At 39.9% G+C, this 24,480-nt stretch overlaps 7 protein-coding genes across 7 annotated transcripts; 5 read left to right on the forward strand and 2 right to left on the reverse strand.

The window, feature by feature from the left end:
* Positions 1–415: 415 nt before the first annotated feature.
* BATDEDRAFT_33390 (uncharacterized protein) lies at positions 416–2,249 on the reverse strand. Its single transcript, XM_006679903.1, has 5 exons — positions 2,214–2,249; positions 1,944–2,149; positions 1,760–1,859; positions 751–1,464; positions 416–685 (listed from the first exon to the last, which is right to left on the reverse strand). Exons 2-5 carry the CDS (start codon positions 2,103–2,105, stop codon positions 501–503), a joined length of 1,161 nt encoding a protein of 386 aa, XP_006679966.1. The 5' UTR covers positions 2,106–2,149; positions 2,214–2,249; the 3' UTR covers positions 416–500.
* Positions 2,250–3,102: 853 nt separating this feature from the next.
* On the forward strand, positions 3,103–4,485 carry BATDEDRAFT_89902 (uncharacterized protein; the record flags this gene model as incomplete). The annotated part of the gene is made up of 4 exons (XM_006680009.1): positions 3,103–3,429; positions 3,623–3,724; positions 3,833–4,012; positions 4,102–4,485. The coding sequence occupies 4 exons, from the start codon at positions 3,103–3,105 to the stop codon at positions 4,483–4,485; spliced, it is 993 nt and encodes a 330-aa protein (XP_006680072.1).
* A 234-nt stretch (positions 4,486–4,719) lies between these two features.
* Positions 4,720–6,288, forward strand: BATDEDRAFT_89566 (uncharacterized protein). Its single transcript, XM_006680010.1, has 6 exons — positions 4,720–4,784; positions 4,974–5,063; positions 5,288–5,415; positions 5,526–5,737; positions 5,813–5,900; positions 6,037–6,288. The coding sequence occupies exons 1-6, from the start codon at positions 4,724–4,726 to the stop codon at positions 6,184–6,186; spliced, it is 729 nt and encodes a 242-aa protein (XP_006680073.1). The 5' UTR covers positions 4,720–4,723; the 3' UTR covers positions 6,187–6,288.
* Positions 6,289–6,713: 425 nt separating this feature from the next.
* Positions 6,714–16,333, reverse strand: BATDEDRAFT_33391 (isocitrate dehydrogenase (NAD(+)) IDH2; the record flags this gene model as incomplete). Its single annotated transcript, XM_006679904.1, has 6 exons — positions 6,714–6,971; positions 7,091–7,346; positions 7,427–7,748; positions 7,853–7,964; positions 8,064–8,153; positions 16,313–16,333. 6 exons carry the CDS (start codon positions 16,331–16,333, stop codon positions 6,738–6,740), a joined length of 1,035 nt encoding a protein of 344 aa, XP_006679967.1. The 3' UTR covers positions 6,714–6,737.
* A 1,566-nt stretch (positions 16,334–17,899) lies between these two features.
* On the forward strand, positions 17,900–20,410 carry BATDEDRAFT_12499 (uncharacterized protein; the record flags this gene model as incomplete). Its single annotated transcript, XM_006679754.1, has 1 exon — positions 17,900–20,410. A coding segment is annotated over one exon (2,511 nt), but the record flags the coding sequence as incomplete, so codon positions are not given.
* Positions 20,411–21,360: 950 nt separating this feature from the next.
* BATDEDRAFT_25872 (uncharacterized protein) lies at positions 21,361–22,339 on the forward strand (the record flags this gene model as incomplete). Its single annotated transcript, XM_006679838.1, has 2 exons — positions 21,361–21,909; positions 21,968–22,339. 2 exons carry the CDS (start codon positions 21,361–21,363, stop codon positions 22,337–22,339), a joined length of 921 nt encoding a protein of 306 aa, XP_006679901.1.
* A 559-nt stretch (positions 22,340–22,898) lies between these two features.
* On the forward strand, positions 22,899–24,321 carry BATDEDRAFT_25873 (uncharacterized protein; the record flags this gene model as incomplete). Its single annotated transcript, XM_006679839.1, has 3 exons — positions 22,899–23,360; positions 23,425–23,826; positions 23,896–24,321. The coding sequence occupies 3 exons, from the start codon at positions 22,899–22,901 to the stop codon at positions 24,319–24,321; spliced, it is 1,290 nt and encodes a 429-aa protein (XP_006679902.1).
* Positions 24,322–24,480: the final 159 nt, after the last annotated feature.

A 24,480-nucleotide genomic window follows, 5' to 3' on the forward strand; every position in this document is an offset into this window, starting at 1 on the left:
CGAGTTGTACAGAAAACTCCAACTTCGTCATGCTTTGAAACCATTTGGATAACATTAACAAGTTACTGTTGCAGTATTTCCAAAACATGAATTATCCGCAGAATTGGTACACGCTTGTTTTATGTTAGTATCATACTCTAGATGGAACATTAAAACTCATATTAGAACAAGACCAAGCAACTGCCGTTAGATCCAATGAATGACGTTTTGTCAAGTTGAAGAGAGCATTACATCATTTAGCAAACTGGCCGCGCCGACAAGTCGGATTGTTACCGTGGCATGTAAAATATGAGTAATAAATGCCCATATCATTCAAATCAACAATCCACCGATATCTGCAAAAGAAGTGACCGAGCCCGAAAGTGGTTGAATGAAATGAATCCTTTTTCAAACACCCAATATACACCAATGTGATAGTTATTGACATTTTTTCATTTATCCCTATATCACCAACCAAACTCGATCTTGACAGATGGTCGTAACAAAAATTCGGATCGCTACTATTTACCATATAGAGATAGCTCGACAGTGAACCCAATCACACTTTTGACAAACTCAGCCATGTGGCCAAAATCAATATGTTCAACAGTATCATCAGAAGTATGAATGTATGGACTGTGATCGGCAAAGGGAGCTTCAAATGTAAATACAGTGGGAACTCCGGCCTTGTTCCACGTAGCATGATCTATAGTTTTAAAACAATCAGTACAAGGCAGCCATATCTTGAAATTCCACAGAATAGACTCTTACCAGAGCAAGCATATCCACACTTGGTGGGAGCCCAGCTAATGCTGGAATATCCCTCGACAATATGCTGGAGAAAAGTAGACAGTTTTGGATCTACAAAATCGGTCGAGATACCAATCACAGGCTTTTTGTTTTTTGGCTGGTATCCAGTCATGTCATTATGGAAGTTGGCGTAGACATCTACTTTGCGCTTCATGTAATCGGCAACTACTTTTTGTGAACCAAGCAGACCGCCTTCTTCACCACTGTACCAGTGGAATTCGACTGGACGATTGGGAACAAAATCAGACTTGAGAAGGCGAGTCAATACTTCAAATATAGTAGTACTGCCAGATCCATCATCGTCAGCACCAGGACTACGACCAAACCACGGATTAAACTGGTTTACCGAGTCTTGATGAGCAGATATAACAATGATATCTTGAGCATTTTCATCTTTTGCTGAGCCAGTTGCTTCAAATCTGGCAATAATCGATGCTTGGCCCCACGAGTGCTTAAACTGTTTTACAGAAAGAGATACATCGTTTCGGCCATGACTATCGGCCAGGTCCTGGACTTGCGTTTGTAGCCACTTGGATGATTCAATACCACTAGATGACCTAAAGTACCTGGTTTTGAATCCACTGAAGCTGGTCAAAAACTGCTTCATACCATCCTGTGAAATAGCATCGATGATCGGGGTGACCTTGCTCTGTTGGGAAAGGAGCGAGGGATAGTCTAAAAGTATTATTGGTAATGAACTAGCAAAGTTAGATTTGCAACCCTTGGTGTCATCAACGGCAACATTGGCAGCAAGGAGGATAATCCAGGGTCTGATACCAAGAAGCAGTCATCACAGCCCAGCACCGTCGGGAATGGACAAAAAGCCAGTCACCCGAAAATAGGCTTTCTGTCGAGGGGTTGGTGTTACATGGCTGCTCCACCCAGTCAATAAATTCACTGCCCAGCAGCATCCATCTCATTTTTGATATATGGCCTCGAACATGTAAACAATTATCATCAACAAACCTACCTTTTTTAGTTGTGGTACTGGCTTGGAAAAAGGTGATGCTGTCCATGTCACCATCAGTGATATCAATAAACTTGGTATTGGATCTATACAGACCAAATATCTGTTTGCACAACCATCAAATCAGTCAAACCATACATTTTGGAATATTCCGTAAGCTTATTTGCCAGGCTAGAAAATACAATACCTGCTCTTCGTTCATCCATTGTGATTGTCCTTCGGAAAAGGAGATAAGACGACGAGCAAATGGGTCATTCTGCAGGAGATCCTGGTCTTGCTGAAATGGAACAGCTAAAACAGACAGGCTAAAGGCAAGAATCGAGGCGGCAGAGAGAGTAGCAAGGCGCATAATTCTTGTATAATTCAGTTTAAAAGGTTACTTGACAGTAGTAGCTATGAAATTCATGCTCTATGTTAGTGAATTCAAGCAATCATGGTGGATAGATGCAAAACACACCTAGTATAGACGAAAAGGTTATAGACAATATCAAAGGTTCAACCAAGGTAATGACAATGAGGGAAACTTTGTTGATGAGTTCGTATTTGTTATGACGACAGTGATACGTGACCAGCAGACCCAACGTGCTGCTGGCGGAGATTTAAATGTTTAGGCTTTATCGCACATGGATAGCTTTTAATGTAACCCTATTTGAAATAATACTCGAAAAACTCTCATGAACTACTTTGTCCCAGCATTTCATCAAACATACAGGAGTTGATGGATATCTTGGAGTATTAGCAAGCCATATTCACGTAAAATGGAACACTATTTTGTAGTGATTGATGTTGCTTTGGAATCAACAAGGGTTGGATGTGTTGCACTTTTCTATTACAATTTGACTGCTTATCCAACCCAAAATAAACACACCATCCATCATATGATGCTTGCAACCAACCCATTCCTTTTTCTTTCAAAATAGCTATATACTACGATCATCAGATTGATTCCTGATGTTCTTCATCAAACTCTACAAACTTCTGTATCCTAAAACTTGGATGCGTTCTAGTTCAAAAAGCAATTATTGCACATGTCATGAATGCAACTATACATGACAATCACTGGGAGAAAGACCAATAAACCGACACATTATTTCGCGATATTGACTGTATGGATTTGGAATCTTACTTTACGTGAATACGGTGATGATTTATTAGAAACTATATCAACAGTCAAGAGAAAATACATTATTTGAGTTGAATTATTAAAACAAATCTTGTTCATATCAAGACAGACAGCAGTTGTTTTTGCAATCGCAATTCGAAATGACAGCTGCTGAAAACCAACAAATTTTTGCACCAATCTAAACTGCTTTGAAAAGCAAAATAACTTTGCACAACTTTTAGCAATGCTTGCTGAACATTCAAAGACAACCATCACTGCTGCTGCTGCTGAGGAGTGGGTAACTGGCATTCACGAGGATATTGGAACTCAATGGTTTGTTCCTCAAGACGATTCTACTTTGGATGCAATCATGGCTGCCACTCCTCACCACTCTAACAGTCAGCTATCCAAAAATAACTTTGCAGCCAACAGCATTCACATTGGTAAACCCGCTGATAGAGAGTTTGTCGAGCTAGCTACTGCCGAGGAAATCTCTCACAGTGCAGATATGTACCCTGCATCGGATTCTTCTTCATACAGCCAAGAGCCTTTGGCTCATCTTTTAGACCTGGTTAGTTCTTGTGCACTCTTCTGGATATTGTGGTTACTCAAATCCATCAAGCCTATTTTGTTCCCTTCTTTGTGAACGAGCAAGTTTGAAATTCAGGGTTGTCAGTACAATAGTTGCAAAACCCGGTTCAAATGTATATTGACTTGACATTGTCGACTTACTAACGTGTGCCATGAATCGATTCTCATTTTAGCAAGTTGAGGCTCCTGCCGAATTGCTGGAACTTTATGCCTACGAAGGACCTAGTAATCCCCAGTTGATGGATCGAGAGCTAGATTACGCTATGCAAGTCGAGGTAGATATAGATTGATGCTTGCACATTGAAAAACCTGATGATCGAGGTTGTTTTTGTGATTTGGATAGTTGATATTTAAATGCTGTAATCTGTTGAATCTGATACTAGACTGCCGCTCAATCTTCTAACCAAGCGCCAGTAAAAGTACAACATACCACTGCAACTGTTCCAATCTCCAGCTATTCCTCTCAAGCCATTAGAAACAATGAGCAACTGCTTGAATCTGTTCTCTTGGAACAGAGTAACATTGAAAAAATGAACTCGCTTACCAAGGCGGTGTTTGCTCAGGTTTGCCATCTTTGTAGTCTAGCTTATTTTATTCTCTGTTTTATCGTTATTCATGGATGAATCTAATATTTCAATGAATTATGGGTTAGATTGATGAGCAATTGGCACCAGTTTCTGACGACACGAGGACCGTACAAGACGTGTATGCAGTTTTTAATGGTAGTCGTGCTGTTGATGGAGAAGAAATAATGAATCGATTGCTCACTGAAGCACGTCGTATTCAATGGGAACATGCAGCAGCAACCCCAAAGCCTAAATCTACAAAAGCAGTTCACTATCTTCATCTTCTTGCCAAAAAGCGTAGCTTGAAGAACACTGTTCTTTCTGAGCGAGAAAAGCAAATACTGTTTTCTGTATACCATAAACTCAATGACATTGGCACTCTAGAGCATGATGAATTTTTGGATACACTTTTCCACAAGGCGATCCATATTGTTGATCGTCACACCATTGACTGCAGCTCCAAGCTGTGATGGATTGCACTTTTATTCATCACAGTGCAACCCAATTGGATTTAGTTTTTTGCTTTATATCGACCGACACTGTTTTAGTATTTCAAGTCTTTTGACTTTCATATTCTGACAAACTTTGATTCCAACCAAACCCGATTAAAGTTTTGTTTACAATAATATTAAGAATCATTTTTGAGACTTGATGGCCGAATAAATCAAATGTTGAATTCGAGTTTTAGATTTGACCAACTAAACGACAATGCTTCTCTCTAGCTCATTGCCCACTGCATTGGTGGCTGTTTTGCTTGCCTTGTCTACCTGTAGGTGTTGTCTTTTGTCTACTGTTTTGAATGGATAGTCTTGCATTCGTCTTGAGGCGCTGCTCCAGCTATAAAAGATGGACGATCTTGTCGGTTGTCTGCCTCTCATCACCATGGCCAACTCTTCAACAGCCACTTGCATCACTACCAAATTATGCTTACTCATCACTTATTCCATTCCATGACTAGGCGTTTCTGCTGTTAAACAAACTCATCCTGAGATCAGAGAAAAACATGACATCAAGATCGATTACAAGTTTCCAGATAATGAACTGCTCAGTAAGTTTTGAATTTGTTTGATACTATGCATGCTCTATGTTTGAATAGAGTCAGACTGTCATGATTCACAATGAGCCATCTATTGGTTATCTTGCATTGCAGACTTTACTCCATATGTCCTGGTATCTTGAGCAATGTTGGAAATTCCCATCAATACACTTTTGGTTTGAATATATCCTGCCCGAGTGTTTATTAACCTGCTATTTTAATCAATATATCTACAGTTTTTCCTTCTGGAAAAACTGGAAAAGTCAAGTTCACCTTGACCAACCTGAGCAAGGAAAAGATTACTGTATTCAAGGTTACTACTACTTACACTAAGCCCAAGGATTTTACTAAAAAAGTATCCCTGGTATGTGATGTGCTTGTATCTCATTAGATTTTCTTTCTAGTCAAGTATCAACTGTGGATTATTGCTAACAAGTCATGATATTGACTGGTTTAATTTTTTGGTATGATCAGTCTCCTTCTATGGATCTGTCCTTTACGCTTGTGCCAAACAAACCCATTACATACAACCACGTATTTGCTACCGACATCGAGGCACAAAAAGCCAATCTTCAGATTGCTTTCGATTGCGATGATTTCCACGGCTCTGATGATCCTTATCGTATCATTGCCATGAACACTCCCGTCGAGGTTATCTTTAGTGATTCGTTGTTTGATTTGAAAAGGTGTGGCTTGATGTAATATGAACGGAGCTAGCATATTTTGATTGGATGTTCAAGACTTAATCTTTGTTTTTGCAGTATTATGATGTATATTTTCAGCACAACTCTCTTTGGTTTGGTTTCGTACCTATTTTACACTGTTTTCTTTTATAAAGACACTTCCAAGGTATAATATTGATGCTGGATTGCTGTAATGTTATATCAGTGTGTTGAACGAGTCATCTACACCCATTGCATACTGAATCCAATGCTATGTCTTGTTGAAAATACTGTATTATATTCAATCCGGTACATTGATCTAGATTGTCAAGACCAAAAAGCCACGTCCTGCTCCATCTCCATCTCAGTCCAAGTCTGATCTTTCCACCGAGCTTGATCCCGAGTGGATTTCTGGTCATACGCTTCAAAAGGACACCAAGGTTTCAACCCCCAAAATTAAGAAGCGCAAGTAAGATTTCTACAAAAAAGGAAACGCTATGGCTGGTATTCAAGTAGTTTTGTTTATGGAATACACTCGTATTCACGTAAAATAAACCGCTAAATAAGATTCCAAATTCATAGTCAATATCGCGAAATAATGTGTCGGTTTATTGGTTTTTCTCCCAGTGATTGTCATGTATAGTTGCATTCATGACATGTGCAATAATTGTTTTTTGAACTAGAACGCATCCAAGTTTTAGGATACAGAGGTTTGTAGAGTTTGATGGAGAGCATTAGGAATCAATCTGATGATCATAGTATATGGCTATTTTGAAAGAAAAGGAATGGGTTGGTTGCAAGCATCATATGATGGATGGTGTGTTTATTTTGGGTTGGATAAGCAGTCAAATTGTAATAGAAAGTGCAACACATCCAACCCTTGTTGATTCCAAAGCAACATCAACCATACCCTATTATGAAATGGGTTGATTAGAATGTGTACCTGCTTTAAAAATGTTGACGCATTTAACGAGCAATCTCAGTTTACAAAAAAGATATTGACAAGGACTAATCAAGTACTTTATTATAGCTGCTGGAGATTGTCAATCACAGCTTGAGTAAACTGAGAATTGGTAGCTTTTCCACCCAAATCACCTGTGCGAGCAATGCCACTAGCAATGGTTTTGAGAACAGCGCGCTCAATGTTATCGGCATGGTTGTTGAGCTTAAGATGTCGAAGCATCATGACAGAGGAGAGCAGTAGCGCAGTGGGATTGGCCAAGTCTTTTCCAGCAATATCAGGAGCAGTTCCGTGAACCTAACATCACACCAGAATGTGTATTCAAGTGCATGGAGCAAAAGTTGAACATAGAAAGCACATGTCAATACACGACATTTGCTTGCAAACATAAATTCCTCGTCAAATTTAAAACGTACTGATTCAAAAATGCTGGCCTTTTGACCAATGTTACCACTAGGAGTAAGACCAAGGCCACCAATTAAACCTGCGCCAAGATCACTAAGAATATCGCCGTACAAGTTGGGCATGACCATGACGGTATCATTGAACTGGGTAGGATCCTGGACAATCTGCAAACAAATACGATCCAGCAAAATATCATCAACAACGATTTCAGGGTATTTCTTGGAAATATCAAGCGAGACTGATAAAAAAAGACCGTCCGAGAGTTTCCTAATATAGATTTAAATCCCGAGTCAGAATGATGATCAAAAGACTAGAAATGCTCTAGTATGAAATGACAACTCGCTTACTGAACAGTGGCCTTGTGAACAACAGTAACACGTTTTCGACCAATAGACTTGGCATATTCAAACGCATACGTAGCAACGCGGCGACAAGCTTCTTCAGTGATCAGCTTAATGGACTGCACAACACCGTCAACAACTTCGTGCTCAATTCCAGAGTATTCTCCCTCGGTATTTTCACGAATGAGCACAGTATTGACGTTGTCAAAGGGGGTCTTGTATCCAACAATGGATTTGCAGGGACGAACATTGGCATACAGATCAAATGTTCGACGAAGAGTTAAATTGAGTGAAACGTGACCTTTTCCAATAGGTGTTTCAAGTGGACCTATGTTGCATTGGATAGGCAACAGTCGATGTTGGATGAAAAATATAAACAACTGTTGGCTCAAAATGTGGAGCTTCGATATTAATAATTGTAGCATAGTTTACCTTTAAGAGCAACCTTGTTGCGATTGATAGAATGCAAAGCCTCTTCAGGAATAGTAGTTTTGCCATCCTTGAGAATAGGTGTGACATTGACAGATTCCCATGCAATTGGAACCTTGGTATGGCCATTTGATAAACCCACATTGGTGTTTTAAACAAAGATAAATATCAAATATAGATTCATAGTTTTTAATTTGAAATCATGAAAGCCCACCTTGTCGGCATCAAAAATTTGCTGAACAGAACGAGAGATCTCTGGGCCAATACCATCACCTGGAATAATGGTAACAATACGCTTTCCATCCTATATAACATTCAAAAATAGCTGGATTAGTAGCTAGCTTAAAAGTTGCAATTGGGTCGAGATGTATATAAATTCATCTTCATCTAGATACAGGCCATGCGCTTTCTAGCTCATCTGGCAGAAAATTCACGTCGCTTTGATATACACACATCTTTACTCTTCAACTATAGCCAGCTTTGTTAAATATTCCTATTGGATTACTACAACACATTGCCAAGAGTGGAATCAAGGTTTTGCAAGTTTTTTTGCTTGCTGAAATTGTAGATTGTGCAAGCATGGCCTGGTTGATATAAATTTCTAATACATGAACTTACTGCAGTGAAAGAACCCTCTACAGATGTAGCAAGGGAGCGACAGAGACTTTTCTTCAGGAATGGCTGCTGGGAAGCAAGCTTTCAGGTCAGGATTAGAATGCAATAACATAGGATGATTCAAAGTTGAAAATGGTAAATCCAATACAAGTGGTTGGTTAGTTTGAATTCTATTCAATGCTGTAATGATATACAGCCCAATTCAAAAAAGTGAGCCTATCATTCTAAAGCATTGAATTCATTCAAGCCTGGACAGTAACAGCAAAATGCACCTTGAGAGATCGGCAAAACATTTGTAAAGTAAATGGAAAACCCTGAATTCAAAGTTGTTGCTGATTAGAACGAGTCTTGAACAAGGATTTCTTGATAGTCACTCAATTTATTGTAGATTTTGAGTTTCATATATTTGGTACGATTTACACAAGAGAAGCTACATCAATGCACAGATATTGTATGGCTTATCGTAAAATATTCAGACTAGGAATTTACTAACCTTTACTACTATATTCACGTAAATGGACTCGAACAGTTGCCAAAATGCATGATCAACAGTCAGTCTCATGATGATTGGAACCCCATTGACTGGACAACATTGTGTCTTGATAATTGTCATGGAAACAGCTATTCATTCCTGCAATCACTGGTTTTTTGAACTAGAACATATCTGAAATTTTAGAGTGCAAGATTTTGATGAGCATCGTGATGAATCTGTCAATTGTACAATGTATGATTATACTAAAAGTAAAGAATGAGATGGCTAGTTTGTATGCATCATATAATGAATGTTTAAAAGAATCGAGTCGATTCAAGCCAATTTCTAACAAAAAACATTTAGCCATTGTTGATTTCAAAGCAGTTACTGCAAGATAAAAACAAGTGGTCTGTTTTACATGAATACATTCAACTATAATCAACTCGCTACAACATTCATCCATGCAGACCAGATTCATCAGAAAATTCTCTCAGTCAATCACTTTTACTAACCGTAGAGCCGTAGCCTTTCCTTTGTTGCAGCCTCATATCGACAGTACACTTTCCAGTATCAACACCATCCAATCCAGAACCATCCACTCATCTCGCATTCATTGCAGTTATCACAATTTTGATACTTATAAATTTGTACAACGGCTCGAGGCAGATGGGTTTCGTAGGAATTCAGCTGAAGCTGTCATGGGCTCACTTTCAGAGGTTGTGGGCGAAAGGCAAGTATCTATCCTGATTAAACATTTATACAAGTGCCATGTCAAAACTCAACTGTTTTTACTAGTGTCAACAACATGTCCAAAACATCCGTCACAAAAACCGAATTTGAAAAGTCGGTCTACATGAGCAGAGTCGACTTTAACCAACTACGATCTGAAATTCAATTGATTGAAAAGAACGAGTTTGCTCTACTTCGAGCAGATATTGGACGGGTAAACATCGAGGTAGAGAAACTACGTGTTCGTATGGCTGAAGATCTTCGCCGTATGCAATCAAGTATTCGTTTAGAACTTAGTTTGGATAAAGGCAGGATTCGAGATGAGCAGGCTGCCAAAGAAATTAGAATCAAAGAGGCAGATTCCAAAATAGATACAGAAGTGTCTATTGTCAAGACACAAATGGAGACGATCCAATGGGAGCTTTTCAAGACACTTTTTCGTATGTGTATTGCTCGAGTGTATTTTATCAAGATTGACCTTTACTCATTTTAAACTTTTTGGAATGCATTAGCTTTGTTTTGCGCCGCTGGAGCTCTGTTTTTCAGTAGGTTATTTTACTGGCTAGTAAATCGATTGCAAGAATTGATGTTTAAACCAACTGTTTTTAAACTTTTGTATAGGCTATATGCGGTTTGTTAAATAAACAATCATCGAGTGTGTTTTTGTCAATTGATATTTTCATTAATATGATTGTTGATTTATGGATTATGCATACCAAGTTAGTGATGAATGAATGCAATCGATTATTTTGAGTAAACTATCGAGGTTTGATACGTCATACGCTGGTCTGTTGGAATGGCAAGTCGATCGAGTTTTCGCGAATATTGATTGCTGACATCACTTTACCCATCTGCAACAATCTACTCGCTCTAATGTCAGGAAGTGTTGGTGTGCAAAAGGTTCTGCTTAAACTGAGCAAGTCTGTTCAAGGTGAACTAGCATTGATGATACAATACTCTTATACCAACTTGTAGTGTCCAACATATTTGGTTTTCATGCTACTCATTACATGATCAACAATTTCAGAGGGAAACTATTATGAAGCCCATCAAATGTATCATTCAATCTGTCAGCGGTATCTCAAGCAAAAGAAGACTGCAGAAGCGATTGAATTGCTTCATAATGGCATTTTTAATATGCTGGAGCACAAGCAGACAGGCAGTGCTCTTGATCTATTTGAACGACTTTTGGATGTATTCGACAAGCAGACTCCAGCACTTTCAAGTGCTCATCGAGGTAGGAGTTTACAGTATTTGAAATGGTTTGAGCTTGGACATTGTGTTAACTCATGTGCAACAATACTATGGTTTCAGCTTGTATATTGAGTGTGTTTGCAGCATTCCCACTAGATGCCGTTGAATGCGATCAATTCACCAAACTCTGCACCAGGTTGGGTTTATTTTCTATTCTTTGATTAGTGCTATCCCATACTGGTACGATTCGTACACTCATATTACTAGTGTTGTGGGTTTAGATGGTCAATCAAACACCAGGACAATCCATTTGGAGATCCACAGATTCATCACATGTTTGGATCTAAATATTTTCAGCGTATGTAACTATGTAATCGACTTTATTCAATCTAGTATACATGGCAATCTGCTTTACTTACTATTTCGTAAATAGACTACAGATACTATGATGCCGAATCGCACTTTGTTCATGGAAATATAGACAGTGCAAAAGCCCTGGGAGTCATGGCTGCTGAATGGGTTCATGTTGATGAGGCTATGGATCAAGGCTATCCAATTGCGCGTGCAGTTCTTCAGTGAGTTGCCAGATTAGAACAGCTCAACTGTATTGAACATCGATTCTAATGTTTTGTTGTAGACTTTTGGTAATGGGGAAAATAGACGATGCCAAAATAGCACTGTCTACATTTTTGAAAATATTTGTAGAGGATCATCCAAATGCGATTGTATCAACACAGCGACTGTCTGGACGAGATTTACCAGTATTCACATCTGCATATCTGAATTTTGCACAACTGACTATTGAATGCATCGATCGCCAAGCAGGCGATCTATATATGAATTTAGTGCACTTTTATACAACTGTTCTTGGTGAAGATGGATACATGCTTACGGTATGAGTTTAAATCCTTTGCCATGAGTTGTATGTCTGCATATCTTGTATAGTTTTTGACTGTTGCGATTTAGATTGCAGAGACTATTGCAGCAGCATACTTTGATCAAGGACCACGCAAGAAGCAGGACAATCCATTGATGAATATGATGAAAGGTCTATTTGCAGGCCCACCGTCTGGACAAGCGCAGCAAAACCAAATTACCGAAATGGATTAAACCTGCTTGAATAAATGCTTCAAATTTTCATGTGACTCCATGCTGATATAGTCAAAAGTTGGTTCTGACAGTACTCCAAGCATGGTTACTGAAATAATTCCTGGCACTTTATTTGTTGATCATTTTTGTGGTGATCCGCTCCATAAGCTAGAGCCAGTGAAACAGAGTAAACTATAAATATACACCCTCATCGTCATCCTGTACAGTAGCATCAAGTTGCTCATCCATCATATTTTCAGGTGTTAATTGAGGTCCAGTTGATGATTGTCCAAGTGTCGAGGTAAAGCAAGACTGGGGTGTGGCTTTAGAGTCTGCAGATTCCAGCATATCCATAAGCTGCTGGGATCGGTTATTGATTGCTTTGATCATCCGCATTTGTCTGTCAATAACTGTAACATTTTCTTGAATTGCCTGATAATCAGATTATGTTTGGTGGTGCAATAGAATAGATTAGAAATAGTTTTGGTTTAGCTTGAAAGCTATATAGATGAAACAACTCTAAAAAAACCAGATGCAATAAACATGTAAAGACTGAGATGTGACAATACACAAGAATCGAGACCATTCATGCTTGCCTCTGCACAATCAGGATCAGTTGAGCTGTATTCTCTCAGTTCAGCATTAGTTTTTAATAATAGCTCGACAGAATGCTTGAGTCTGTCAGCTTCTTGCGCCAGAAACTCAAGATTGTCCGTCTGGGTAACAATGCCATGCATAACACCTCCAGCAACAGATCCAGTACCAGAGACATGAGGCAGTTGGGCAGCAATGGCTGCAGGAGGAGATTGAGTCTTGCGCTTTATTAAGAATATTCCAGGGGATACTTCGACTTCAGACTCGAACAGTTCTGAAGGAAAAGCACCGTTTTTATCAGAACCATTCATGGTCAAAGTGCTAGTCATGGTAGAATGTTGCAGTTTACGGCTAGCGACAATGAGAATGAGAATGGAGAGATAAAATAAGAAATTGTTGGCAGTCAGCGTCAAATGCTCGTAAATTTCATTCGACTGTTTTTGGGTTTCTCTTGTGAGGATTGTTGATTTGACAAATATTTTGGTTTGTGTCCGCAACGACAGTCTGGCTTGATGCATTCAATTCAATACAAAACACTCATTTCACTGCAAATTTGTGAAGTTTACATAAAATTCGCTTAATAATATGCTAAACAATACATATATCATACTATATTTCGACAGTCCGAGGTAAAAACAATATCAACAACGACCACATCTACGGAATGCGTGCAAAAACTACGCACATATATCGTTTTTTAAAAACGAGACGAGTATCCTATTCCAAATCTCCATCCTTTGGAAACCGTCTCCTGCAATTATAATAAATTCATATGTAACCCAACATTTCTCCTTTTAATCCATCTGCATATGTAAGTTCTGTACCATTGAATAACTCAAATCACCAAATTCCACCTCACTCCAATTTTCCAAGCAGATACTAGCCCTGATTGTCTGATCGCTCAGTCTAGTCCGCGAATCAGTAATTAAATGCCTTGCCTTTGAAAAGGCGTGCTCCGAGGACGCAGATGTGGCTGGAATTGCTAGATAATCCCTTGCCATTTTTGCAAGCAAGGGGAAATCCGATTCACGACGTTTCCACCACTCCAATGGGTCTTGCCTAGGATCCACCACTGGGATATTCAAATACTCTTCGAGTTGCAAAGTAGGAGCCAACTTTTTCTTTTTAAAAACCCTACTTGCTGGAGTAAGTGCATCCGAATTCTAATGAAATGAGCGTGACAAAGTTTAAATACAAGTAATTACGCATGTGATTATCTGACAAGTCCAATGCCGTTTTGAATACCTCTAATTGCATCAAGCCACTTTGATTGTGGTACTCGGCATAGACGCTTTGGATTTGCCTTTTTGATTTTTTCTTTCTGAGAAGCATTTTCTTGGGCATTCTGATTTTCGTCGTCGTAAAACTCAAGTTTGTGTCGAGGATCAAGTACCACAGCGATCACACAATGGTTATTGGAAACATTAAAATACTTGTCAAGCTTCATTTGGGATGCATTAATTGCAAGCGATTCATTGGCAATTATCCGACGACTTGCTGGAGTTCCAGAAATCGAAGCGTCTAATCTTTGCCCATAATCATTGACGACATTTTCACAATGGTCCAATAACACGTTGTACCATGGTATAACGTATGACAGCGTTTGATGCTTGTTGCTGCTGCATTCCATTGTGGCTTGTTTAAATGGTTGAAAGAAATGCACTAATTCAGTCAAGTCGTCCCAATCTCCCGCTGACGGCACGTCAGGGATCTTCTTTTCCATGTACAATTGATCCAAGATTTGAATGAGTGGTCCTAATTAACAAATTTAAAGACAACATGTTATTGCAAATTTAACTGCAAGTTGGCATACATAAAGTGCTCTTGAAGTTCAGCTCTAGATCCTTGACGTACCTCGCATTTTCAAAGATGTGACCAGCATATCGAATGTAGAGTTCCATTTCGTGGCGACATCAAGGATTGGCTTTAAGATTCTCCCATGATCTTTTTCAGTTGTTCCATCGATGCGGGGCAACATTGTAGCAATTTAATCCCTTCCCTCAGTGTCTCGATTGATGTCTTGATCTCTTGATGTGCATCTTGGGCGGCAAGATCAAGAACATGTGCAAAGCAACGATGATGACATTCGGGAGATTCCAAATAACCAGAATTGATGAGCTCTTGAATGAAAACCTCATTGTTGGACGCATTGTCAGTGCAGATTCCTAAAATGAGCGATTTCCTATCACCGCATATGGGTTCCACAATCTGCTTGAATAATGCCGCAATGTTCTGGCCGCTGTGGCTGTCATTAAACACAAGAATGCATTTCAGTTTCCAATTTTTGTCAATAAAATGGGCAGTGACAGCCGTGTAAGCAACATTGTCTGGCGATGTCCATATGTCGGTCGTAAACGAGATCTTGGATGTGTTTTCTTTGATAAGAGCATAAACGTCAGCTTTTGCAATTTCGAAATCACGATTCACAGTTTGTGATATAGTATCGGCGGACTTGAAAATGATATGCTTGTTGATGTACAACATCATTTGTTGAAAATAGGGATTCTCAACAATCAAAAGCGATTGATGGTCACCAACGATCCACCGCTGTAGCTTGTTTTGAAATTCTGTTTGGGTAAACCCTGTCAGTACAAGAAAATAGATTACATCAAAAAATACAATATTAATATTCCAGACAGCAGAAATAATGACGCATCATACGAGTATGTAATGATTACCTTTTTCAAAGCAGTCTTGAATCTTACTTTGTAGTTTTGTACCCTTCAAATTTATACTTGTGGAGTCTTTGGAATACTGATCCATTGCATCTGATAGAGCGTCGCGATGTTTGGTCACCAAATGGGCAACAAGATTGAAGTTGGTTCTTGAATTTGTCTTGACGAGCTGCTGACAAATTTTACAGGGAATTCTCGCCTTGTCAAGGTCATTTATATCATCAGGTTTGTCAAAGAACTGCCACACCAAACTGGCCTTTGAGACTTTAGACAAACGTGTGGTTGTTAAAGGAATAGAGCATGGGATTGAGGGTAAGGAGGACGACGCATGGTCATGACTGTCGTCGGGTTTCCTTTTCCCTTTGCTTGCATTCTCGTGTCGATCGATTGACGTTGACGACAGCTCATACACACCCATAGAGGAAGTTACTTTTTGTGATAGAATGGTAATTTAAGGTGATCTCAGAAACAGGATTGCGAAAAAATAATTATTTTGCAATCCCAAAATCCATTTCATTTCGCATATTTCGCAAAGTTTTTGCGAAACGCTAAATAACTCTATTTTGTTCCAGAATAATCATTACATATTCGTTGTTATTGGATATTGACTACTCCTTTTATTGAAAACTCTGCTGTATTCTAATATCAGATACGTTCGTGTTCTAGTTCAAGAGAACAAAGATCGTACGTCTCAAGAATACAACAACTGTTTCTATGCCGGCCATGCAATGTCCACTTGAAATATTAGTTCTGGAGTTTGAAAAATGTGGAATTATTGAAACAGATGTAAACATTCGCTCTGTATTTTTGTGCAAGAATCAGCATGGAGGAAAAGGACCAGTGAACTTTTTTAAGGGGTTCAATATTGTCCAGTAAGATTGATGGGAATCGGAACCAATCAAGCATGAGACTGATGGCTTATTATGGATTTTGACACTTGTTTATTACTTCATTCTATATGAATACGGCTACAATTAGACGCCATCATTGATTCGTAGACCAATACAACCAACGCTTATTTTGATTTATCGCAGCTACTTTTTATATCCAGAATAAACTAATAATCGACTATATGCTGATGGGTAACTCTGCCACCGCCTGGTTTGGGTCATCCATTACTACCGCCTATATATTCACTGTGCTCGTTTGTGATTTACTGGGTAGTGGTTTTATGCATGTAGAAGCCAAACCTTTACATGCTGGTAAGTCTATAGTATACTGTCATGTTGCATTCAATACCACTACGTTTAGAGTGCAATGACTAGCCATTCGTTGGATTAGTGATCGACTCCACTTGTAAATATCCACGCGACTGTAATTGCCAGAAATCAGCCTCGCTGATGGACAGGCATTTATCAATATGTGCTAGACTCGAGCATGGTATATACCCATTGCATATATCAGTTACTGATGCATTTGCTTGTAATTAGTGAATCAATTCGATCTCAACGGCAATGTCTGTCCATTGCCACTTAGATACTCGCAGTTGTGTCCTGTACTCTGTGTCAAGGATATTGCTCTATGTCCAGCCTTGGTGCAGCCTGCAGCATGTCCTTCTGGTCAATTCTATTGTCAAGACGGCCAATGCCATGCTGGCAATTCACTTTCTGCTGCCTGTCCTGCATCTATGGCGTCAGTCTGTAGTTGCGGCAGCGATGCATTTGCATCAGTCATCTCTCCTGTGCAATCCTCTGGCAGCACTTTGTTTCCATGCTCTCCGACCCAGCCCAGAGTCAATGTCAAGGTCTGGTCAAACTCTTCTGCTACAATGGATGAAAACCCCGCTGGGGACACTGACCTTGCACTGGCCTGTGCGACTGCTCTTGGCTTGGACACTGGAAGTATTCCTGCCAACATCACAACCCCATTCTTCAAGCAGTGTCTGCTCACTGCAAAGGTTTTGGCCATGAACGAACCCGAGTTTGTTATTTTCTTTGGCTTTATTGTTGTTCAGTCGATCATATTGGTCTTGTTTCAGATTTATCGTAGCGTTCGTTCGACTGTAAGCAAATACACGTTTTGGATCGACTATTTGGCTAATGTCCAATATTAACTTGAACTGCTATTTATACGCAATAGTCGTCACATATATCTACATCTGGTAGCAGCAAGCAAACTACAGTGTTTGAAAGCGGTTTGGAAATGGAGAGCGTAATTCCCTCTTTCAAGTCAACTGCTAAACTCGCTCCTAGCAATATCAAGTTTTCTGGCTACCGGCACGATCCGCTAGGCACTTTGGTTTTGGCTACTGTGGTCATCTCAAGCTTTGTATGGCTAGGAATAATGTCAATCATCATTGGAGACTATTACCAAGTATTTTCTGGGTACAGTTATCGCGGCACTCAAATGATTTTTGGAGACCACGATAATCTGTCTCGTATTTTTATCGTATTATGGCATATCATGACCATTTGGTATGTTACCCTTCAAATCAACTCTGCATGGCTTCAGACTTACTTCAAGACTCGTGCACCACTTACTCGTGCTACCCATGTGCTGGTAGAAAAGGAAATTCCTTGTGCTGTTCAGTTTAGTGACGCTGGAAAATGGGTACTTCTTATGCAACGATTTGAAAAAACCCTTCAGAGAATGACAAAAACCGATCGGGCCATCAAACTCACTCGTGTCAAATACACTACCAATGGTCGTAAATACATCGAGTTTGAATGTGTTCGATATGTCATGGATTCAGCTACTGGATCATTTGAGCCATATTCATTTAATATCGGACCAAAGTGTTCTGACTTGGTGTTTGGAAAAGAACAAGCAAATGGATTGCCATCTACAGAGGCAGAGCGTCGAGTGGAGCTTTGTGGACCCAACGAAATTGTGTTTAAAATCGACACATTTGCTCGTGGTCTCATCAAGGAGTTTACTGGCATTTTCTACATTTACCAGCTGATGATGCTTCTTATTTGGTATTACTATGCCTACTATTACATGGGCATTGTTCTTACCATTGTTATTATTGCATCTGGTATTGTCAAGATTATTGTATCCACAAAGTCACAACAACGAGTTCTTGAAATGGCCACTTTTCATGGCCGTGCAAAAGTCTTCCGCGACGGCATATGGACTCGGGTAGATTGCTCAAACTTGGTTCCTGGTGATGTGATTGAAATTGAAGCGTCCCATAACGAATTATCAGTCGATTGTGTACTTGTCAAGGGACAAGTTGTTGCTGACGAGTCTTCTTTGACTGGCGAGGCTCTTCCTGTTGCCAAGTTTCCCATCAAAAACATAGATCGAGTCTATAATCGCGAAGAGTCTGAAAAAACCAACACATTGATTGCTGGCTGCCATATTCTAGAGGCTCGTCCAGATGTCGAAGGCGAATCGGTCATGGCAATTATTCTTGCTACTGGTGCCTCCACCTCCAAAGGCAGTCTTGTCAAGGACATTCTTTATCCTATGCCCATTTCGTTTATTTTTCTAGAGCACCTAAAGATTGTTATCCCCATGCTTGCTATTTGGGGTGTGGTGATGCTTTTCTTGTCCATGGCAATGCTAGGTTCAGCCACTGCCGATGCCTGGTTTTATGGAATGATTACAATTTCTCAAATTCTATCTCCATTGCTACCTGCTGTTCTTGTTATTGGTCAAAGCATTGCAGCGGATCGTCTACGTGCCCAAGGCATCATGTGTGTTGATCTTGCTCGCATTACGCTTGCTGGAAAAGTCAAGGTGTTTTGTTTTGACAAGACTGGCACGCTCACCAAAGAAGGTTTGGATTTCCTTGGCACTCATGCAATTGACAAAGACAAGGCCGAGTTTAAAGTAGTCAAAACCGAGTTTGAGTCATTTGACGATGAGATGAAACAAGCCATGCTCTGCTGTCATTCCCTATCAATGGTTGGATCTCAGCACGTTGGAAATTTTGTTGATATTGAAATGTTCAAGGCTACTGCAGCTGTGTTGGATACACGATCTGGTAGTACAACTATGATTATTCCCAATAGAATTTCCGACAACATCAACACCATGCATATTCTTAAACGGTTTGAATTTGTTCACTCGCACGCCTACATGTCTGTTGTTGCAATGAATACCGTTACCAACAGAATCACAGTGTATATCAAGGGATCGTTTGAAAAGGTGCAGGAATTAGTCAACCCATTTACACTTCCTGCCAACTTTGAAGCGGTTTCCAAGAGTCACTCGAGTACAGGATGCTATGTTCTTGCAATTGCTAGACGTGAATTACCAGAAGGAACACTTGCTGCAGACTTGCATACGTGGACTCGTGAGCAGTTTGAGTATGGTGCAGATATGGTTGGACTTTTGCTGTTTCGTAACCAACTTAAACCAGATACTGTCACTGCCTTGGAAGAACTGCGTGGAGGTGGCTGTCGTGTTGTTATGATTACAGGTGATCATGTCAATACTGGCATTCATATTGCTCAAACTAGTGGCATGATTTGTCAAGATTGGCAAGGAGTAGACCCTATTGTTGCTCTTGGTGATGTTGACAAGAGTCAGGACACTGTTCACTGGACACTGGTAGGCAGTGACAAGCGTATTAGTAGGTCTGAGCTTGAAAACATGCTTGGTCAGTCCAGATCTGGTCTTCAGCCCGTTGAACTTGCTGTCACGGGCAAAGCATTCAATATGCTTGTCCGCGATGGATTCATGAACGAGTACCTCTTTGAAACGCGTGTTTTTGCTCGTATGAGCCCTGAAGATAAAGTTCAATGTGTTCGTCTGCATATGACCCATTGCATTACAGCCATGTGTGGTGACGGAGGTAACGATGCAGGTGCACTCAAGGCTTCTCATGCTGGTGTTTCACTTTCCGAGGCAAAATCATCAGTTGTCTCCCATTTCTCATCTCGTAACCGCTCAATTCATTCGTGTGTCAATCTCCTCAAAGAAGCTCGTTGTTCACTGGATGTTTCTTTTGCCTCGTACAAGTACTTGATCATGTATGGTGAAATTTTGGCATTTGTTGGGTTGATTCAGTATTACTTTGTAGTCAATATGAGTCAAGCCATGTGGATCTTGATTGATGGTATCACCATTCCCATCAGTTGGGCACTCACCATGTCCAAACCCTCTCGTCGATTGGTAAACTCTCGCCCAACAGCACGTCTACTTGGATTTGAAACCATTGCATCAATTGTTGGTCAAATTTTCATCAACATTATCATTTTGGTGATTGCAACTGCTTTACTTTTCAAACAATCGTTTTTAAAATGTAGCGAGTTTGACGGAAACAAGGCCGATATGCGTAGATGGTGGGAGCTTGCAGACAATTTTGAGGGCGAAGTAACTGGTCTTATCACAGCATTTCAAATCATTCATGCATCAGCAGCGTTTAATCTTGGATCTAAATATCGAAATGGATTCATGATGAATCGTCCATTTTTCATGGTCTACGGTCTGGTGTTTGGCGTGATATCTTACATTACCTTGGCAAATCCCAACTGGCTTGGATGTGTGTTTCACATCAACTGTGGAACCAAGGATGCGATTGCAGAAATTGGATACACTGTTAATTTCCAGCTTCCCGAACAGTATTTTGCCCTGGCAGGACACAATGTCATGCCCTTTAGTTTTAGAATGGTTGTATGGGGATTGGCGGTCATTAATCTGGTGTTATTGATGTGCTGGGAGGGTATTGTCATACTTGGCCCAGTGAGAAGATATTTTATGAGAAGATTTCCTCAAAAACGCACTGTCCAACTTAGAGTTTAAGCTTTTTACAGTCGTATTCACGTAAAATGAAGCACCTTTCTATATTTATCTTGGGATATATAATGGTTGAATACTTGTATTTTACTACTGGAAATTGATTGTTTTTTATCAAGTTCTGTTGTATTCTAAAAACTTGCAAATACGTTTCAATTCAAGAAAACATTTCAGGAATGCAACTGTTTTATGCAATCACCCAATGTTTGAAGGTTGAAAAGATGTGGAATGTGTGGAATGTGTTGGAACAGAAATGTAAACATTCGCTCTGTATTTCTGTACAAGAATGAGCACAACAATTAGTGAATTAAAGTTTATAAAACAATATTGTCCAGTAAAATTGGCACCAATCAAACATGACTTGCTTATCATGTATTTTGATATTTTATTTTACGTGAATACGGTTGTAAGTTTAGCTCTTGATCCATACAGTCTTATACTCTCAAAGATTACCCATGTCATCCGATGCATTTAGCAATTTATTATATGCGTCACTATCAGCACTTGTCGCAAGAACAATCACTCATCCACTTGATACTCTCAAAACAAGAATCCAAAACTCACCGAGTCATTCCACCTATTGGCGTACGGCAACCTCGATTCTTGGTTCTGAGCATCCTTCAGTGTTCTTTCGAGGTATTGGAGTGACTCTCTGTTTTAGTGTTCCTGGAATGTCTCTTTACCTCGCTACATATGATGAATTGAAGTTGCGATTGGGGGAAACTGAATTATTGGGTGGAAGTAGCTCGCTCTGGACACATGCATTAGCAGGTGCAGGTGCCGAATGCATTTCAAGTGTCTTTTGGACTCCTATGGAAGTTCTCAAAACCAAACTTCAAATGGGAGTAGGTGCTACTGGAGCTAGTTATGATGTGTTGAATGAGAAAAGGCGATCAGAAGGAAGTCGAACCCTAAGACTTGCTAAAGATATCTACCAGACATTTGGCATGCGTGGGTTCTATCGAGGATACCTGCTATCTCAGGCTGTATTTATTCCATATACTGTAAGTGAGATGTTGGTGTTTAGACTACAAGGAACCTTGTTTTAACTCTGGTTTATAGATGATCTACTTTGTAACGTATGAGCAATTCAAGCAAACTTGGTGTCGGTTGTTTAGCACGAAATCCTTGACAGATGATACTAGTTCCAACCCAGACATATCGTTTAGTGGGTATTTGCTCTGTGCTTCTACAGCAGGGGCAGTTGCAGGCGGGGTTTCCAATATAATGGATGTTGTGAAAACCAGAGTGCAGGTTACATCTGCACAATCAGCATGGAAGGTCATTCATACATTATGGACTCGAGAGCGAGGTCCATTGGCATTTACCAAAGGAATGTGGGCACGAATCCTATGGGTAACTCCTAGCATGGCGATTAGTGTGACAGTGTATGAGCTATTTAAAGAATATTTTGGGAAAAACAGTCATGATTAAGAATGCATGATTCATGGCTAGCGACAATGAGAAGGAAGATGAAATAAAGAGATTGTCGACAGTCATGAGAGTGTAATGACATAAAATTCAACCCCATTTTGGGATGGATGTTTTACGAATATTGGTAGATTGTCTGCTGATGGAATAGCAAGAATATCTACTAATCGTGTCTTGTGTAGCGCATTAACCATCTCAACTCATCTTGTTGCTCTTCCAAAAAGAATATGCATCAGCAAGAGTAAACCATCAGTCAGATGTTGAGAGTGCGTGTACGCTTGACTACACATTGCATTCTACACGAGTCAGGATTATATGGAAAGTCTTGCATCTCATTTTTGATGAAATGCAAACCAGTAAAATGTAAACTTGCACTTGCAAAACTCTTGCCAGCCTTTACAAGACGCTGAACTTGATTGTTGTAAAACTACACAAAAGTGTAATTGAATGGATTGTAAATACTTTCTAAAAAACATGATGCACTGACGGTTGCTGACAATTTCTCATTTACAGCCATAATTATGCTCTTTATCGTTAACCGAAAAGTTGCAACAAGTTGGTCATGTCTTTCAACAATGCCTTGGCCGACCTGGCTGATGCAAACTCTGACGAGCCATTACTATTGACCATTTCTTTTATAGTCCGCACTGGGCCGTTGGGTGAGCTCATTCATGGTCCTGTTGTTTCCACAGAGACCACTGCCAACACTCTTGCAGATATGACTGTCACAGACCTTGCTGCGCTTGGAGATGTCAACACTCCGACACTGGATACAGGGCCTGCCACTAGTCTGGATGCCAGTACTCTTGTTCAAGAAGAAACTGCTGCTACTAATCCACTGACTATAGGACTGCTGGACAACTTTCTGGGTCATGAAAGACCATTTACATTCTCATTGGGATCAGTTAGAGAAACGAGTCGAATGCCTTATATGCCAAACCTTCGTCCACTTCCACATAGGAGACGAGCTCTTTTGACTGCTTTCATTTCAGAATCACTAGAAAGTATGGCTCCTTTACTCTATGTAAGTATTTGAATGAATTCCTATATCAGGCAGTTGGATTAACCTGCATGTCTTGATTCGCTAGAACATGCTGCTGACTCGTATGGTACAGGAAGGTGCTGGACTATTAGGTCATCAGCCGCATTTGCAAGGCCAGCCTCCAGCTGCTGAATCTTCAATCCTGGCTCTACCCATTCTACACTCGCTATCAGAAAAACGTCGTTTAAAGCATAAACTATGTGCTGTTTGTCAAGAAGACTTTCCTCGATCATCTACCACTCCCCCAGTGACTGAATCCCAATCTGAGCCATTTGATGTTCAGAAAGAAAGCCACACTTTAGATTTACTGCCTGGTTTGAATGACCCTTCTTTTAAGCTGTCTGAAAAACCTCTATTCATTCGTATGCCTTGCAGACACATCTTCCATCAAGACTGTATCTCCACATGGCTCAAGACAAGCTGTACTTGTCCTAGTTGTCGATATGAGGTATGATGTGCTTGATGTGCTTGTTGAGCTGTCAACTTTGTAGAATGCGCTAATGACACTACTATCCAGATATTGACCGAGAATCAGGATTATAATATTGGAATTGCTGAACGCATGCTTGATCGAAATATGGCTTTGCTAGACGAACAAGATACTGATCTGGAAGATGAAATGACCGACGCATCATCAACGCTTGCAAATACCATCACTACACAAATACCAAGCAAGCGAAAGAGAAGTGAAAGCACAGAGGTTAGTAGCGGTGTTGTCACTCCAGAGACGCTTGAACTTGCCAATGAAGAGCTATCTACACCGGCAAGATTTATACTACAACCGTCACAGCGCAACACTTTACAGGCTCGTTCAGAGACTAACATGAGTGTTCTTGTCCCCTCTATAAATCACATTCGCAGTACTCGCGCTAGTCATGCATCAACACCATCTACTCGTACACTACAGAGTCGACGTCTTTCCAAGGGTCGTTCATCTAAATAACCTGTTCAATATCTCTTGCATCCTTTAACTTTATATACTTATATCCCACTAGATTTGAACTTTGCAGATTTGGCGGAAATCAAATGATTTTATTTTAAAAAGCATATATAAAATAATCTTATTTCATCTCCATCTGTGGAGCTTATCAATAAGGTTTAT

This window comes from Batrachochytrium dendrobatidis (assembly GCF_000203795.2).
Source record: "Batrachochytrium dendrobatidis JAM81 unplaced genomic scaffold BATDEscaffold_8, whole genome shotgun sequence".
NCBI lineage: Eukaryota > Fungi > Chytridiomycota > Chytridiomycetes > Rhizophydiales > Batrachochytrium > Batrachochytrium dendrobatidis.